The sequence below is a fragment of the Scyliorhinus torazame genome, chromosome 26, assembly GCF_047496885.1.
Source record: "Scyliorhinus torazame isolate Kashiwa2021f chromosome 26, sScyTor2.1, whole genome shotgun sequence".
Taxonomy (NCBI): Eukaryota; Metazoa; Chordata; class Chondrichthyes; order Carcharhiniformes; family Scyliorhinidae; genus Scyliorhinus; species Scyliorhinus torazame.
The window spans coordinates 28,696,177-28,713,806 of NC_092732.1; the positions used below are offsets into that span (position 1 = coordinate 28,696,177).

General features: G+C 60.3%; 1 protein-coding gene and 1 long non-coding RNA gene across 2 annotated transcripts in view; both read right to left on the bottom strand.

Moving 5' to 3' along the window:
• Positions 1-11,656, bottom strand: part of dcst1 (DC-STAMP domain containing 1) — a 97,543-nt gene extending 85,887 nt beyond the window's left edge. The window contains exon 1 of the mRNA XM_072490484.1: positions 11,639-11,656. Within this exon, the coding sequence (XP_072346585.1) occupies positions 11,639-11,656 (18 nt within the window). The remainder of the gene's footprint in view (positions 1-11,638) is intronic.
• Positions 11,657-11,980: 324 nt separating this feature from the next.
• Positions 11,981-17,630, bottom strand: part of LOC140402927 (uncharacterized) — a 40,628-nt gene continuing 34,978 nt past the window's right edge. The window contains exon 3 of the long non-coding RNA XR_011938192.1: positions 11,981-12,104. This is a non-coding gene — a long non-coding RNA (uncharacterized lncRNA). The remainder of the gene's footprint in view (positions 12,105-17,630) is intronic.

A 17,630-nucleotide genomic window follows, 5' to 3' on the forward strand; every position in this document is an offset into this window, starting at 1 on the left:
AGATCACATAGAGGCACTAATGCCCAGATTGGGCGCTCCTTCTCAGTGCTGCTGCTTGAGGGGGTAAATACCCAGACACCAGGGACACGGGGTGAAGGCCACCATCCGCCTGCCCCACCCCCTCCCCACCCCCGCCCCCCAACCTCTCCCAATCACAGCCATGGGATCTCCGAAACCCACTCGTGAGGGCAGACAGGGCCCTCGTTTTAACATATCATCCAGAAAAACTGACCCTCCGACAGTGCGGCGCTCCCTCAGTACTGACCCCTCCCACAGTGCGGCACTCCCTCAGTACTGACCCTCCCACAGTGCGGCTCTCCCTCAGTACTGACCCTCCGACAGTGCGGCACTCCCTCAGTACTGACCCTCCCACAGTGCGGCTCTCCCTCAGTACTGACCCTCCGACAGTGCGGCACTCCCTCAGTACTGACACTCCCACAGTGCGGCTCACTCTCAGTACTGACCCTCCCGCAGTGCGGCTCTCCCTCAGTACTGACCCTCCCACAGTGCGGCGCTCCCTCAGTACTGACCCTCCGACAGTGCGGCGCTCCCTCAGTACTGACCCTCCGACAGAGCGGCGCTCCCTCAGTACTGACACTCCCACAGTGCGGCTCACTCTCAGTACTGGCCCTCCCGCAGTGCGGCTTCTCCCTCAGTACTGACCCTCCCACAGTGCGGCGCTCCCTCAGTACTGACCCTCCGACAGAGCGGCGCTCCCTCAGTACTGACCCTCCGACAGTGCTGCGCTCCCTCATTACTGACCCTCCGACAGTGCGGCGCTCCCTCAGTACTGACCCTCCGACAGAGCGGCGCTCCCTCAGTACTGACCCTCCCACAGTGCGGCGCTCCCTCAGTACTGACCCTCCGACAGAGCGGCGCTCCCTCAGTACTGACCCTCCAACAGTGCGGCGCTCCCTCAGTACTGACCCTCCAACAGTGCGGCGCTCCCTCAGTACTGACACTCCCACAGTGCGGCACTCCCTCAGTACTGACACTCCACAGTGCGGCGCTCCCTCAGTACTGACACTCCGACAGTGCGGCACTCCCTCAGTACTGACCCTCCCACAGTGCAGCGCTCCCTCAGTACTGACCCTCCCACAGTGCGGCACTCCCTCAGTACTGACCCTCCGACAGTGCGGCGCTCCCTCAGTACTGACCCTCCCACAGTGCGGAGCTCCCTCAGTACTGACCCTCCCACAGTGCGGCACTCCCTCAGTACTGACCCTCCGACAGTGCGGCACTCCCTCAGTACTGACCCTCCCACAGTGCGGCACTCCCTCAGTACTAACCCTCTGACAGTGCGGTGCTCCCTCAGCTCTGACCCTCTGACAGTGCGGCGCTCCCTCAGTACTGACCCTCCCACAGTGCGGCACTCCCTCAGTACTGACCCTCCGACAGTGCGGCACTCCCTCAGTACTGACACTCCCACAGTGCGGCGCTCCCTCAGCACTGGACACTCCCACAGTGCGGCACACCCTCAGTACTGACCCACCGACAGTGCGGCACTCCCTCAGTACTGACCCTCTGACAGTGCGACGCTCCCTCAGTACTGACCCTCCCACAGTGCGGCACTCCCTCAGTACTGACCCTCCGACAGTGCGGCACTCCTCAGTACTGGACACTCCCACAGTGCGGCGCTCCCTCAGCACTGACACTCCACAGTGCGGCACTCCCTCAGTACTGACCCACCGACAGTGCGGCACTCCCTCAGTACTGACCCTCCGACAGTGCGGCGCTCCCTCAGTATTGACCCTCCGACATTGCGGTGCTCCCTCAGTACTGACCCTCGACAGTGCGGCGCTCCCCTCAGTACTGACCCACCGACAGTGCGGCACTCCCTCAGTACTTGACCCTCCGACAGTGCGGCGCTCCCTCAGTATTGACCCTCCCACAGTGCGGCGCTCCCTCAGTACTGACCCTCCCACAGTGCAGCACTCCCTCAGTACTGACCCTCCCACAGTGCGGCACTCCCTCAGTACTGACCCACCGACAGTGCGGCACTCCCTCAGTACTGACCCTCCGACAGTGGGTGCTCCCTCAGTACTGACCCTCCGACAGTGCGGCGCTCCCTCAGCACTGACCCTCCCACAATGCGGCACTCCCTCAGTACTGACCCTCCCACAGTGCACGCGCTCCCTCAGCACTGACCCTCCCACAATGCGGCACTCCCTCAGTACTGACCCTCCCACAGTGCAGTGCTCCCTCAGTACTGACCCTCCCACAGTGGCGGAGCTCCCTCAGTATTGACCCTCCCACAGTGGGGCGCTCCCTCAGTACTGACCCTCCGACAGTGCGGCGCTCCCTCAGTACTGACCCTCCGACAGTGCGGCACTCCCTCAGTACTGGACCCTCCCACAGTGCGGCGCTCCCTCAGTACTGACCCTCCCACAGTGCGGCACTCCCTCAGTACTGACCCTCCGACAGTGCGGCACTCCCTCAGTACTGACACTCCCACAGTGCGGCGCTCCCTCAGCACTGACACTCCCACAGTGCGGCACTCCCTCAGTACTGACCCACCGACAGTGCGGCACTCCCTCAGTACTGACCCTCCGACAGTGCGGCGCTCCCTCAGTATTGACCCTCCGACATTGCGGTGCTCCCTCAGTACTGACCCTCCGACAGTGCGGCGCTCCCTCAGTACTGACCCACCGACAGTGCGGCACTCCCTCAGTACTGACCCTCCGACAGTGCGGCGCTCCCTCAGTATTGACCCTCCCACAGTGCGGCGCTCCCTCAGTACTGACCCTCCCACAGTGCAGCACTCCCTCAGTACTGACCCTCCCACAGTGCGGCACTCCCTCAGTACTGACCCACCGACAGTGCGGCACTCCCTCAGTACTGACCCTCCGACAGTGGGTGCTCCCTCAGTACTGACCCTCCGACAGTGCGGCGCTCCCTCAGTACTGACCCACCGACAGTGCGGCACTCCCACAGTACTGACCCCCTCCGACAGTGCGGCACTCCCTCAGTACTGACCCACCGACAGTGCGGCACTCCCTCAGTACTGACCCTCCGACAGTGGGTGCTCCCTCAGTACTGACCCTCCGACAGTGCGGCGCTCCCTCAGTACTGACCCACCGACAGTGCGGCACTCCCTCAGCACTGACCCTCCCACAGTGCGGTGCTCCCTCAGTACTGGACCCTCTGACAGTGCGGCGCTCCCTCAGTATTGACCCTCTGACAGTGCGGCGCTCCCTCAGTATTGACCCTCCCACAGTGCGGCGCTCCCTCAGTACTGACCCTCCGACAGTGCGGTGCTCCCTCAGTAACTGACCCTCCGACAGTGTGACGCTCCCTCAGTACTGACCCTCCGACAGTGCGCGCTCCCTCAGAACTGACCCTCCCACAGTGCGGCACTCCCTCAGTACTGACCCTCCCACAGTGCGGCACTCCCTCAGTACTGACCTCCGACAGTGCTGTGCTCCCTCAGTACTGACCCTCCCACAGTGCGGCGCTCCCTCAGTTACTGACCCTCCCACAGTGCGGCACTCCCTCAGTACTGACCCTCCGACAGTGCGGCGCTCCCTCAGTATTGACCCTCCCACAGTGCGTGCTCCCTCAGCACTGACCCTCCGACAATGCGGCGCTCCCTCAGTACTGACCCTCTGACAGTGCGGTGCTCCCTCAGCAACTGACCCTCTGACAGTGCGGCACTCCCTCAGTACTGACCCTCCGACAGTGCGGCGCTCCCCTCAGTACTGACCCTCCCACAGTGCGGCACTCCCTCAGTACTGACCCTCCCACAGTGCGGCGGTCCCTCAGTACTGACCCACGGACAGTGAAGCGCTCCCTCAGTACTGACCCTCTAAACAAAGCGGCGCTCCCTCAGTGATGACCCTCCGACAGTGCGGCACTCCCCTCAGTACTGACACTCCGACAGTGCAGCGCTCCCTCAGTACTGACCCTTCCACAGTGCAGTGCTCCCTCAGTACTGACCCTCCCACAGTGCGGCACTCCCTCAGTACTGACCTCCCACAGTGCGGCACTCCCTCAGTACTGACCCTCCCACAGTGCGGCACTCCCTCAGTACTGACCCTCCCCACAGTGCGGCTCTCCCTCAGTACTGACCCTCCCACAGTGCGGCGCTCCCCCTCAGTACTGACCCTCCGACAGTGCGGCGCTCCCTCAGTACTGACCCTCCGACAGAGCGGCGCTCCCTCAGTACTGACACTCCCACAGTGCGGCTCACTCTCAGTACTGACCCTCCCGCAGTGCGGCTCTCCCTCAGTACTGACCCTCCCACAGTGCGGCGCTCCCTCAGTACTGACCCTCCGACAGTGCGGCGCTCCCTCAGTACTGACCCCTCCGACAGAGCGGCGCTCCCTCAGTACTGACACTCCCACAGTGCGGCTCACTCTCAGTACTGACCCTCCCGCAGTGCGGCTCTCCCTCAGTACTGACCCTCCCACAGTGCGGGCGCTCCCTCAGTACTGACCCTCCGACAGAGCGGCGCTCCCTCAGTACTGACCCACCGACAGTGCTGCGCTCCCTCAGTACTGACCCTCCGACAGTGCGGCGCTCCCTCAGTACTGACCCTCCGACAGAGCGGCGCTCCCTCAGTACTGACCCTCCCACAGTGCGGCACTCCCTCAGTACTGACCCTCCCACAGTGCGGCACTCCCTCAGTACTGACCCTCTGACAGTGCGGTGCTCCTCAGCTCTGACCCTCTGACAGTGCGGCGCTCCCCTCAGTACTGACCCTCCCACAGTGCGGCACTCCCTCAGTACTGACCCTCCGACAGTGCGGCACTCCCTCAGTACTGACACTCCCACAGTGCGGCGCTCCCTCAGCACTGACACTCCCACAGTGCGGCACTCCCTCAGTACTGACCCACCGACAGTGCGGCACTCCCTCAGTACTGACCCTCTGACAGTGCGACGCTCCCTCAGTACTGACCCTCCCACAGTGCGGCACTCCCTCAGTACTGACCCTCCGACAGTGCGGCACTCCCTCAGTACTGACACTCCCACAGTGCGGCGCTCCCTCAGCACTGACACTCCCACAGTGCGGCACTCCCTCAGTACTGACCCACCGACAGTGCGGCACTCCCTCAGTACTGACCCTCCGACAGTGCGGCGCTCCCTCAGTATTGACCCTCCGACATTGCGGTGCTCCCTCAGTACTGACCCTCCGACAGTGCGGCGCTCCCTCAGTACTGACCCACCGACAGTGCGGCACTCCCTCAGTACTGACCCTCCGACAGTGCGGCGCTCCCTCAGTATTGACCCTCCCACAGTGCGGCGCTCCCTCAGTACTGACCCTCCCACAGTGCAGCACTCCCTCAGTACTGACCCTCCCACAGTGCGGCACTCCCTCAGTACTGACCCACCGACAGTGCGGCACTCCCTCAGTACTGACCCTCCGACAGTGGGTGCTCCCTCAGTACTGACCCTCCGACAGTGCGGCGCTCCCTCAGCACTGACCCTCCCACAATGCGGCACTCCCTCAGTACTGACCCTCCCACAGTGCAGCGCTCCCTCAGCACTGACCCTCCCACAATGCGGCACTCCCTCAGTACTGACCCTCCCACAGTGCAGTGCTCCCTCAGTACTGACCCTCCCACAGTGCGGAGCTCCCTCAGTATTGACCCTCCCACAGTGGGGCGCTCCCTCAGTACTGACCCTCCGACAGTGCGGCGCTCCCTCAGTACTGACCCTCCGACAGTGCGGCACTCCCTCAGTACTGACCCTCCCACAGTGCGGCGCTCCCTCAGTACTGACCCTCCCACAGTGCGGCACTCCCTCAGTACTGACCCTCCGACAGTGCGGCACTCCCTCAGTACTGACACTCCCACAGTGCGGCGCTCCCTCAGCACTGACACTCCCACAGTGCGGCACTCCCTCAGTACTGACCCACCGACAGTGCGGCACTCCCTCAGTACTGACCCTCCGACAGTGCGGCGCTCCCTCAGTATTGACCCTCCGACATTGCGGTGCTCCCTCAGTACTGACCCTCCGACAGTGCGGCGCTCCCTCAGTACTGACCCACCGACAGTGCGGCACTCCCTCAGTACTGACCCTCCGACAGTGCGGCGCTCCCTCAGTATTGACCCTCCCACAGTGCGGCGCTCCCTCAGTACTGACCCTCCCACAGTGCAGCACTCCCTCAGTACTGACCCTCCCACAGTGCGGCACTCCCTCAGTACTGACCCACCGACAGTGCGGCACTCCCTCAGTACTGACCCTCCGACAGTGGGTGCTCCCTCAGTACTGACCCTCCGACAGTGCGGCGCTCCCTCAGTACTGACCCACCGACAGTGCGGCACTCCCTCAGTACTGACCCTCCGACAGTGCGGCACTCCCTCAGTACTGACCCACCGACAGTGCGGCACTCCCTCAGTACTGACCCTCCGACAGTGGGTGCTCCCTCAGTACTGACCCTCCGACAGTGCGGCGCTCCCTCAGTACTGACCCACCGACAGTGCGGCACTCCCTCAGCACTGACCCTCCCACAGTGCGGTGCTCCCTCAGTACTGACCCTCTGACAGTGCGGCGCTCCCTCAGTATTGACCCTCTGACAGTGCGGCGCTCCCTCAGTATTGACCCTCCCACAGTGCGGCGCTCCCTCAGTACTGACCCTCCGACAGTGCGGTGCTCCCTCAGTACTGACCCTCCGACAGTGTGACGCTCCCTCAGTACTGACCCTCCGACAGTGCGGCGCTCCCTCAGTACTGACCCTCCCACAGTGCGGCACTCCCTCAGTACTGACCCTCCCACAGTGCGGCACTCCCTCAGTACTGACCCTCCGACAGTGCTGTGCTCCCTCAGTACTGACCCTCCCACAGTGCGGCGCTCCCTCAGTACTGACCCTCCCACAGTGCGGCACTCCCTCAGTACTGACCCTCCGACAGTGCGGCGCTCCCTCAGTATTGACCCTCCCACAGTGCGGTGCTCCCTCAGCACTGACCCTCCGACAATGCGGCGCTCCCTCAGTACTGACCCTCTGACAGTGCGGTGCTCCCTCAGCACTGACCCTCTGACAGTGCGGCACTCCCTCAGTACTGACCCTCCGACAGTGCGGCGCTCCCTCAGTACTGACCCTCCCACAGTGCGGCACTCCCTCAGTACTGACCCTCCCACAGTGCGGCGGTCCCTCAGTACTGACCCACGGACAGTGAAGCGCTCCCTCAGTACTGACCCTCTAACAAAGCGGCGCTCCCTCAGTGATGACCCTCCGACAGTGCGGCACTCCCTCAGTACTGACACTCCGACAGTGCAGCGCTCCCTCAGTACTGACCCTTCCACAGTGCAGTGCTCCCTCAGTACTGACCCTCCCACAGTGCGGCACTCCCTCAGTACTGACCCTCCCACAGTGCGGCACTCCCTCAGTACTGACCCTCCCACAGTGCGGCACTCCCTCAGTACTGACCCTCCCACAGTGCGGCTCTCCCTCAGTACTGACCCTCCCACAGTGCGGCGCTCCCTCAGTACTGACCCTCCGACAGTGCGGCGCTCCCTCAGTACTGACCCTCCGACAGAGCGGCGCTCCCTCAGTACTGACACTCCCACAGTGCGGCTCACTCTCAGTACTGACCCTCCCGCAGTGCGGCTCTCCCTCAGTACTGACCCTCCCACAGTGCGGCGCTCCCTCAGTACTGACCCTCCGACAGTGCGGCGCTCCCTCAGTACTGACCCTCCGACAGAGCGGCGCTCCCTCAGTACTGACACTCCCACAGTGCGGCTCACTCTCAGTACTGACCCTCCCGCAGTGCGGCTCTCCCTCAGTACTGACCCTCCCACAGTGCGGCGCTCCCTCAGTACTGACCCTCCGACAGAGCGGCGCTCCCTCAGTACTGACCCACCGACAGTGCTGCGCTCCCTCAGTACTGACCCTCCGACAGTGCGGCGCTCCCTCAGTACTGACCCTCCGACAGAGCGGCGCTCCCTCAGTACTGACCCTCCCACAGTGCGGCGCTCCCTCAGTACTGACCCTCCGACAGAGCGGCGCTCCCTCAGTACTGACCCTCCAACAGTGCGGCGCTCCCTCAGTACTGACCCTCCAACAGTGCGGCGCTCCCTCAGTACTGACACTCCCACAGTGCGGCACTCCCTCAGTACTGACACTCCCACAGTGCGGCGCTCCCTCAGTACTGACACTCCGACAGTGCGGCACTCCCTCAGTACTGACCCTCCCACAGTGCAGCGCTCCCTCAGTACTGACCCTCCCACAGTGCGGCACTCCCTCAGTACTGACCCTCCGACAGTGCGGCGCTCCCTCAGTACTGACCCTCCCACAGTGCGGAGCTCCCTCAGTACTGACCCTCCCACAGTGCGGCACTCCCTCAGTACTGACCCTCCGACAGTGCGGCACTCCCTCAGTACTGACCCTCCCACAGTGCGGCACTCCCTCAGTACTGACCCTCTGACAGTGCGGTGCTCCCTCAGCTCTGACCCTCTGACAGTGCGGCGCTCCCTCAGTACTGACCCTCCCACAGTGCGGCACTCCCTCAGTACTGACCCACCCGACAGTGCGGCACTCCCTCAGTACTGACACTCCCACAGTGCGGCGCTCCCTCAGCACTGACACTCCCACAGTGCGGCACTCCCTCAGTACTGACCCACCGACAGTGCGGCACTCCCTCAGTACTGACCCTCTGACAGTGCGACGCTCCCTCAGTACTGACCCTCCCACAGTGCGGCACTCCCTCAGTACTGACCCTCCGACAGTGCGGCACTCCCTCAGTACTGACACTCCCACAGTGCGGCGCTCCCTCAGCACTGACACTCCCACAGTGCGGCACTCCCTCAGTACTGACCCACCGACAGTGCGGCACTCCCTCAGTACTGACCCTCCGACAGTGCGGCGCTCCCTCAGTATTGACCCTCCGACATTGCGGTGCTCCCTCAGTACTGACCCTCCGACAGTGCGGCGCTCCCTCAGTACTGACCCACCGACAGTGCGGCACTCCCTCAGTACTGACCCTCCGACAGTGCGGCGCTCCCTCAGTATTGACCCTCCCACAGTGCGGCGCTCCCTCAGTACTGACCCTCCCACAGTGCAGCACTCCCTCAGTACTGACCCTCCCACAGTGCGGCACTCCCTCAGTACTGACCCACCGACAGTGCGGCACTCCCTCAGTACTGACCCTCCGACAGTGGGTGCTCCCTCAGTACTGACCCTCCGACAGTGCGGCGCTCCCTCAGCACTGACCCTCCCACAATGCGGCACTCCCTCAGTACTGACCCTCCCACAGTGCAGCGCTCCCTCAGCACTGACCCTCCCACAATGCGGCACTCCCTCAGTACTGACCCTCCCACAGTGCAGCGCTCCCTCAGCACTGACCCTCCCACAATGCGGCACTCCCTCAGTACTGACCCTCCCACAGTGCGGAGCTCCCTCAGTATTGACCCTCCCACAGTGGGGCGCTCCCTCAGTACTGACCCTCCGACAGTGCGGCGCTCCCTCAGTACTGACCCTGCGACAGTGCGGCACTCCCTCAGTACTGACCCTCCCACAGTGCGGCGCTCCCTCAGTACTGACCCTCCCACAGTGCGGCACTCCCTCAGTACTGACCCTCCGACAGTGCGGCACTCCCTCAGTACTGACACTCCCACAGTGCGGCGCTCCCTCAGCACTGACACTCCCACAGTGCGGCACTCCCTCAGTACTGACCCACCGACAGTGCGGCACTCCCTCAGTACTGACCCTCCGACAGTGCGGCGCTCCCTCAGTATTGACCCTCCGACATTGCGGTGCTCCCTCAGTACTGACCCTCCGACAGTGCGGCGCTCCCTCAGTACTGACCCACCGACAGTGCGGCACTCCCTCAGTACTGACCCTCCGACAGTGCGGCGCTCCCTCAGTATTGACCCTCCCACAGTGCGGCGCTCCCTCAGTACTGACCCTCCCACAGTGCAGCACTCCCTCAGTACTGACCCTCCCACAGTGCGGCACTCCCTCAGTACTGACCCACCGACAGTGCGGCACTCCCTCAGTACTGACCCTCCGACAGTGGGTGCTCCCTCAGTACTGACCCTCCGACAGTGCGGCGCTCCCTCAGTACTGACCCACCGACAGTGCGGCACTCCCTCAGTACTGACCCTCCGACAGTGCGGCACTCCCTCAGTACTGACCCACCGACAGTGCGGCACTCCCTCAGTACTGACCCTCCGACAGTGGGTGCTCCCTCAGTACTGACCCTCCGACAGTGCGGCGCTCCCTCAGTACTGACCCACCGACAGTGCGGCACTCCCTCAGCACTGACCCTCCCACAGTGCGGTGCTCCCTCAGTACTGACCCTCTGACAGTGCGGCGCTCCCTCAGTATTGACCCTCTGACAGTGCGGCGCTCCCTCAGTATTGACCCTCCCACAGTGCGGCGCTCCCTCAGTACTGACCCTCCGACAGTGCGGTGCTCCCTCAGTACTGACCCTCCGACAGTGTGACGCTCCCTCAGTACTGACCCTCCGACAGTGCGGCGCTCCCTCAGTACTGACCCTCCCACAGTGCGGCACTCCCTCAGTACTGACCCTCCCACAGTGCGGCACTCCCTCAGTACTGACCCTCCGACAGTGCTGTGCTCCCTCAGTACTGACCCTCCCACAGTGCGGCGCTCCCTCAGTACTGACCCTCCCACAGTGCGGCACTCCCTCAGTACTGACCCTCCGACTGTGCGGCGCTCCCTCAGTATTGACCCTCCCACAGTGCGGTGCTCCCTCAGCACTGACCCTCCGACAATGCGGCGCTCCCTCAGTACTGACCCTCTGACAGTGCGGTGCTCCCTCAGCACTGACCCTCTGACAGTGCGGCACTCCCTCAGTACTGACCCTCCGACAGTGCGGCGCTCCCTCAGTACTGACCCTCCCACAGTGCGGCACTCCCTCAGTACTGACCCTCCCACAGTGCGGCGGTCCCTCAGTACTGACCCACGGACAGTGAAGCGCTCCCTCAGTACTGACCCTCTAACAAAGCGGCGCTCCCTCAGTGATGACCCTCCGACAGTGCGGCACTCCCTCAGTACTGACACTCCGACAGTGCAGCACTCCCTCAGTACTGACCCTTCCACAGTGCAGTGCTCCCTCAGTACTGACCCTCCCACAGTGCGGCACTCCCTCAGTACTGACCCTCCCACAGTGCGGCACTCCCTCAGTACTGACCCTCTGACAGTGCGGCACTCCCTCAGCACTGACCCTCCGACAGTGCGGCACTCCCTCAGTACTGACCCTCCCACAGTGCGGCACTCCCTCAGCACTGACCCTCCGACAGTTCGGCACTCCCTCAGTACTGACCCTCCCACAGTGCGGCACTCCCTCAGTACTGACCCTCTGACAGTGCGGCACTCCCTCAGTACTGACCTTCTGACAGTGCGGCACTCCCTCAGTACTGACCCTCCGACAGTGCGGCACTCCCTCAGTACTGACCCTCCCACAGTGCGGCACTCCCTCAGTACTGACCCTCCCACAGTGCGGCACTCCCTCAGTACTGACCCTCCCACAGTGCGGCGCTCCCTCAGTACTGACCCTCCCACAGTGCGGCACTCCACGTGAGCCAGGGGTCCTCGTAGCGGGAACCGAGGGCGCCGACCATGCGAGGAAATTGCAAACTATGCGGTGCTCAGGTATTTCAGGCAGGGGCTCCTTCCCGCTGCTACAGGGCGCCGGATTAGTCCCCTCGTCACCCCTGAGGCTCCGAGGCCTACCTGAGTAGGCCTCTCCATGATGCCAATCGCTAATAATGAACCAGCTGATCCTTCCTTCCCCTCCACTGAGCTGTTGGAGTTGGTCAGGACATAGATGTGAAGGGATGACAAGGAGGAGGCCATTCAGCCCCCCCGGGCCTGTCCCATCTCTCATCAGAGACCTCCCACCCGCCCTGGCTCTGTTACCCCCCCCCCCCGCCTTCAGCCTCGCACCTCCGTCATGGGGGAATGGCCATGTCTGGCGGCGTGACGCAGCGGGCGAGGAACTGCCCATGCCCAGCCTCACTCTGACCTTTCTTCCGGTTGCCGAGAGCGATTGCCGCCGACGGTCACTCACCGTCCATCACCACCGCCATCAGCACCATCATCAGGACGCCGCGGCCTCGGTTCCCCACCATGTTCGGGACCATCAGCATGATGGCGCACCGGTAGTAGGACGAGATACTCCAGCCTAAGCCCATGATGCCTGTGGGGGAGGGGAAGCGACAAGCTTGACGTGAGTTCCCGTGAGGTGGGCCTCGCCCGACCGTCCGACAAGGTCAGCTCGCACACGCCTGCGCTCATTCCATAGCCTCCGAGAATTAGCGCCTTCCCGCTGGGCAATGTCCGACCACGCGTCAGAGAGAGGAAACGGGCCGTCTGCAATCAACCAACCCAAATGCAAACAAATTGGAAACTGGGGGGGGGGGGGGGGGGGGGGGGGGGGGGGGGGGGGGGGGGGGGGTGGGTGGGAGGGGGGGGGCGGGATGGTGGAGGGGGGGGGGGGCGCGATTTGGCCTCAATCAAATCACTCCTTAATCTTAGCTACTCGGGGGAAGTATAGTTCAGGCAAACAGTCCTCGTAATTAAACCCATTGTACAGCGCAATCACAGCACGGGGTTAGATACAGAGTAAAGCTCCCTCTACACTGTCCCCATCAAACACCCCCAGGACAGGTACAGCACGGGGTTAGATACAGAGTAAAGCTCCCTGTACACTGACCCCATCAAACACTCCCAGGACAGGTACAGCACGCGGTTAGATACAGAGTAAAGCTCCCTCTACACTGTCCCCATCAAACACTCCCAGGACAGGGACAGCACGGGGTTAGATACAGAGTAAAGCTCCCTCTACACTGTCCCCATCAAACACTCCCAGGACAGGGACAGCACGGGGTTAGATACAGAGTAAAGCTCCCTCTACACTGTCCCCATCAAACACTCCCAGGACAGGTACAGCACGGGGTTAGATACAGAGTAAAGCTCCCTCTGCACTTACCCCATCAAACACTCCCAGGACAGGTACAGCACGGGGTTAGATACAGAGTAAAGCTCCCTCTACACTGTCCCCATCAAACACTCCCAGGACAGGTACAGCACGGGGTTAGATACAGAGTAAAGCTCCCTGTACACTGACCCCATCAAACACTCCCAGGACAGGTACAGCACGGGGTTAGATACAGAGTAAAGCTCCCTCTACACTGTCCCCATCAAACACTCCCAGGACAGGGACAGCACGGGGTTAGATACAGAGTAAAGCTCCCTCTACACTGTCCCCATCAAACACTCCCAGGACAGGGACAGCACGGGGTTAGATACAGAGTAAAGCTCCCTCTACACTGTCCCCATCAAACACTCCCAGGACAGGGACAGCACGGGGTTAGATACAGAGTAAAGCTCCCTCTACACTGTCCCCATCAAACACTACCAGGACAGGTACAGCACGGGGTTAGATACCGAGTAAAGCTCCCTCTACACTGTCCCCATCAAACACTCCCAGGACAGGGACAGCACGGGGTTAGATACAGAGTAAAGCTCCCTCTACACTGTCCCCATCAAACACTCCCAGGACAGGGACAGCACGGGGTTAGATACAGAGTAAAGCTCCCTCTACACTGTCCCCATCAAACACTCCCAGGACAGGTACAGCACGGGGTTAGATACAGAGTAAAGCTCCCTCTACACTGTCCCCATCAAACACTCCCAGGACAGGGACAGCACGGGGTTAGATACAGAGTAAAGCTCCCTCTACACTGTTCCCATCAAACACTCCCAGGACAGGGACAGCACGGGGTTAGATACAGAGTAAAGCTCCCTCTACACTGTCCCCATCAAACACTCCCAGGACAGGTACAGCAAGGGGTTAGATAGAGAGTAAAGCTCCCTCTACACTGTCCCCATCAAACACTCCCAGGACAGGTACAGCACGGGGTTAGATATAGAGTAAAGCTCCCTCGACACGGTCCCCATCAAACACTCCCAGGACAGGGACAGCACGGGGTTAGGTACAGAGTAAAGCTCCCTCGACACTGTCCCCATCAAACACTCCCAGGACAGGTACAGCACGGGGTTAGATACAGAGTAAAGCTCCCTCTACACTGTCCCCATCAAACACTCCCAGGACAGGTACAGAACCGGGTTAGATGCAGAGTAAAGCTCCCTCTATACCGTCCCCATCAAACACTCCCAGGACAGGTACAGCACGGGGTTAGATACAGAGTAAAGCTCCCTCTACACTGTCCCCATCAAACACTCCCAAGACAGATACAGCACGGGGTTAGATACAGAGTAAAGCTCCCTCTACACTGTCCCCATCAAACACTCCCAGGACAGGAACAGCACGGGGTTCGATACAGAGTAAAGCTCCCTCTACACGGTCCCCATCAAACACTCCCAGGACAGATACAGCACGGGGTTAGATACAGAGTAAAGCTCCCTCTACACTGTCCCCATCAAACACTCCCAGGACAGGTACAGCACGGGGTTAGATACAGAGTAAAGCTCCCTCTACACTGTCCCCTCACTCCCAGGACAGGTACAGCACGGGGTTAGATACAGAGTAAAGCTCCCTCTACACTGTCCCCATCAAACACTCCCAGGACAGGTACAGCACGGGGTTAGATACAGAGTAAAGCTCTCTCGACACTGTCCCCATCAAACACTCCCAGGACAGGTACAGCACGGGGTTAGATACAGAGTAAAGCTCCCTCTACACTGTCCCCATCAAACACTCCCAGGACAGGTACAGCATGGGGTTAGATACAGAGTAAAGCTCCCTCTACACTGTCCCCATCAAACACTCCCAGGACAGGTACAGCACGGGGTTAGATACAGAGTAAAGGTCCCTCTATACTGTCCCCATCAAACACTCCCAGGACAGGTACAGCACGGGGTTAGATACAGAGTAAAGCTCCCTCTACACTGTCCTCATCAAACACTCCCAGGACAGGTACAGCAAGGGGTTAGATACAGAGTAAAGCTCTCTCGACACTGTCCCCATCAAACACTCCCAGGACAGGTACAGCACGGGGTTAGATACAGAGTAAAGCTCCCTCCACACTGTCCCCATCAAACACTCCCAGGACAGGTACAGCACGGGGTTAGACCATCAAACACTCCCAGGACAGGTACAGCACGGGGTTAGATACAGAGTAAAGCTCCCTCTACACTGTCCCCATCAAACACTCCCAGGACAGGTCCAGCACGGGGTTAGATACGGAGTAAAGCTCCCTCTACACTGTCCCCATCAAACACTCCCAGGACAGGTACAGCATGGGATTAGATACAGAGTAAAGCTCCCTCGACACTGTCCCCATCAAACACTCCCAGGACAGGTACAGCACGGGGTTAGATACAGAGTAATCCTCCCTCTACACTGTCCCCATCAAACACACCCAGGACAGGTACAGCACTGGGTTAGATACAGACTAAAGGTCCCTCTACACTGTCCCCATCAAACACTCCCAGGACAGGTACAGCACGGGGTTAGATACAGAGTAAAGCTCCCTCTACACTGTCCCCATCAAACACTCCCAGGACAGGTACAGCACGGGGTTAGATACAGAGTAAAGCTCCCTCTACACTGACCCCATCAAACACTCCCAGGATAGGTACAGCACGGGGTTAGATACAGAGTAAAGCTCCCTCTACACTGACACCATCAAACACTCCCAGGACAGGTACAGCACGGGGTTAGATACAGAGTGAAGCTCCCTCTACACTGACCCCACCAAACACTCCCAGGACAGGTACAGCACGGGGTTAGATATACAGTAAAGTTCCCTCTACACTGTACCCATCAAACACTCCCAGGACAGGTACAGCCCGTGGTTAGATACAGAATAAAGCTCCCTCTACACTGTCCCCATCAAACACACCCAGGACAGGTACAGCACGGGGTTAGATACAGAGTAAAGCTCCCTCGACACTGTCCCCATCAAACACTCCAAGGACAGGTACAGCACGGGGTTAGATACAGACTAAAGCTCCCTTTGCACTGTCCCCATCAAACACTCCCAGGACAGGTACAGCACGGGGTTAGATACAGAGTAAAGCTCCCTCTACACTGACCCCATCAAACACTCCCAGGACAGGTACAGCACGGGGTTGGATACAGAGTAAAGCTCCCTCTACACTGACCCCATCAAACACTCCCAGGACAGGTACAGCACGGGGTTAGATACAGAGTAAAGCTCCCTCTACACTGTCCCCATCAAACACTCCCAGGACAGGTACAGCACGGGGTTAGATACCGAGTAAAGCTCCCTCTACACTGTCCCCATCAAACACTCCCAGGACAGGTACAACACGGGGTTAGATACAGAGTAAAGCTCCCTCTACACTGTCCCCTCACTCCCAGGACAGGTACAGCACGGGGTTAGATACAGAGTAAAGCTCCCTCTACACTGTCCCCATCAAACACTCCCAGGACAGGTACAGCACGAGGTTAGATACAGAGTAAAGCTCTCTCGACACTGTCCCCATCAAACACTCCCAGGACAGGTACAGCACGGGGTTAGATACAGAGTAAAGCTCCCTCTACACTGTCCCCATCAAACACTCCCAGGACAGGTACAGCACGGGGTTAGATACAGAGTAAAGCTCCCTCTACACTGTCCCCATCAAACACTCCCAGGACAGGTACAGCACGGGGTTAGATACAGAGTAAAGGTCCCTCTATACTGTCCCCATCAAACACTCCCAGGACAGGTACAGCACAGGGTTAGATACAGAGTAAAGCTCCCTCTACACTGTCCCCATCAAACACTCCCAGGACAGGTACAGCACGGGGTTAGATACAGAGTAAAGCTCCCTCTACACTGACCCCATCAAACACTCCCAGGACAGGTACAGCACGGGGTTGGATACAGAGTAAAGCTCCCTCTACACTGACCCCATCAAACACTCCCAGGACAGGTACAGCACGGGGTTAGATACAGAGTAAAGCTCCCTCTACACTGTCCCCATCAAACACTCCCAGGACAGGTACAGCACGGGGTTAGATACCGAGTAAAGCTCCCTCTACACTGTCCCCATCAAACACTCCCAGGACAGGTACAACACGGGGTTAGATACAGAGTAAAGCTCCCTCTACACTGTCCCCTCACTCCCAGGACAGGTACAGCACGGGGTTAGATACAGAGTAAAGCTCCCTCTACACTGTCCCCATCAAACACTCCCAGGACAGGTACAGCACGAGGTTAGATACAGAGTAAAGCTCTCTCGACACTGTCCCCATCAAACACTCCCAGGACAGGTACAGCACGGGGTTAGATACAGAGTAAAGCTCCCTCTACACTGTCCCCATCAAACACTCCCAGGACAGGTACAGCACGGGGTTAGATACAGAGTAAAGCTCCCTCTACACTGTCCCCATCAAACACTCCCAGGACAGGTACAGCACGGGGTTAGATACAGAGTAAAGGTCCCTCTATACTGTCCCCATCAAACACTCCCAGGACAGGTACAGCACAGGGTTAGATACAGAGTAAAGCTCCCTCTACACTGTCCCCATCAAACACTCCCAGGACAGGTACAGCACGGGGTTAGATACAGAGTAAAGCTCCCTCTACACTGTCCCCATCAAACACTCCCAGGACAGGTACAGCAAGGGGTTAGATACAGAGTAAAGCTCCCTCTACACTGTCCCCATCAAACACTCCCAGGACAGGTCCAGCACGGGGTTAGATACAGAGTAAAGCTCCCTCTACACTGTCCCCATCAAACACTCCCA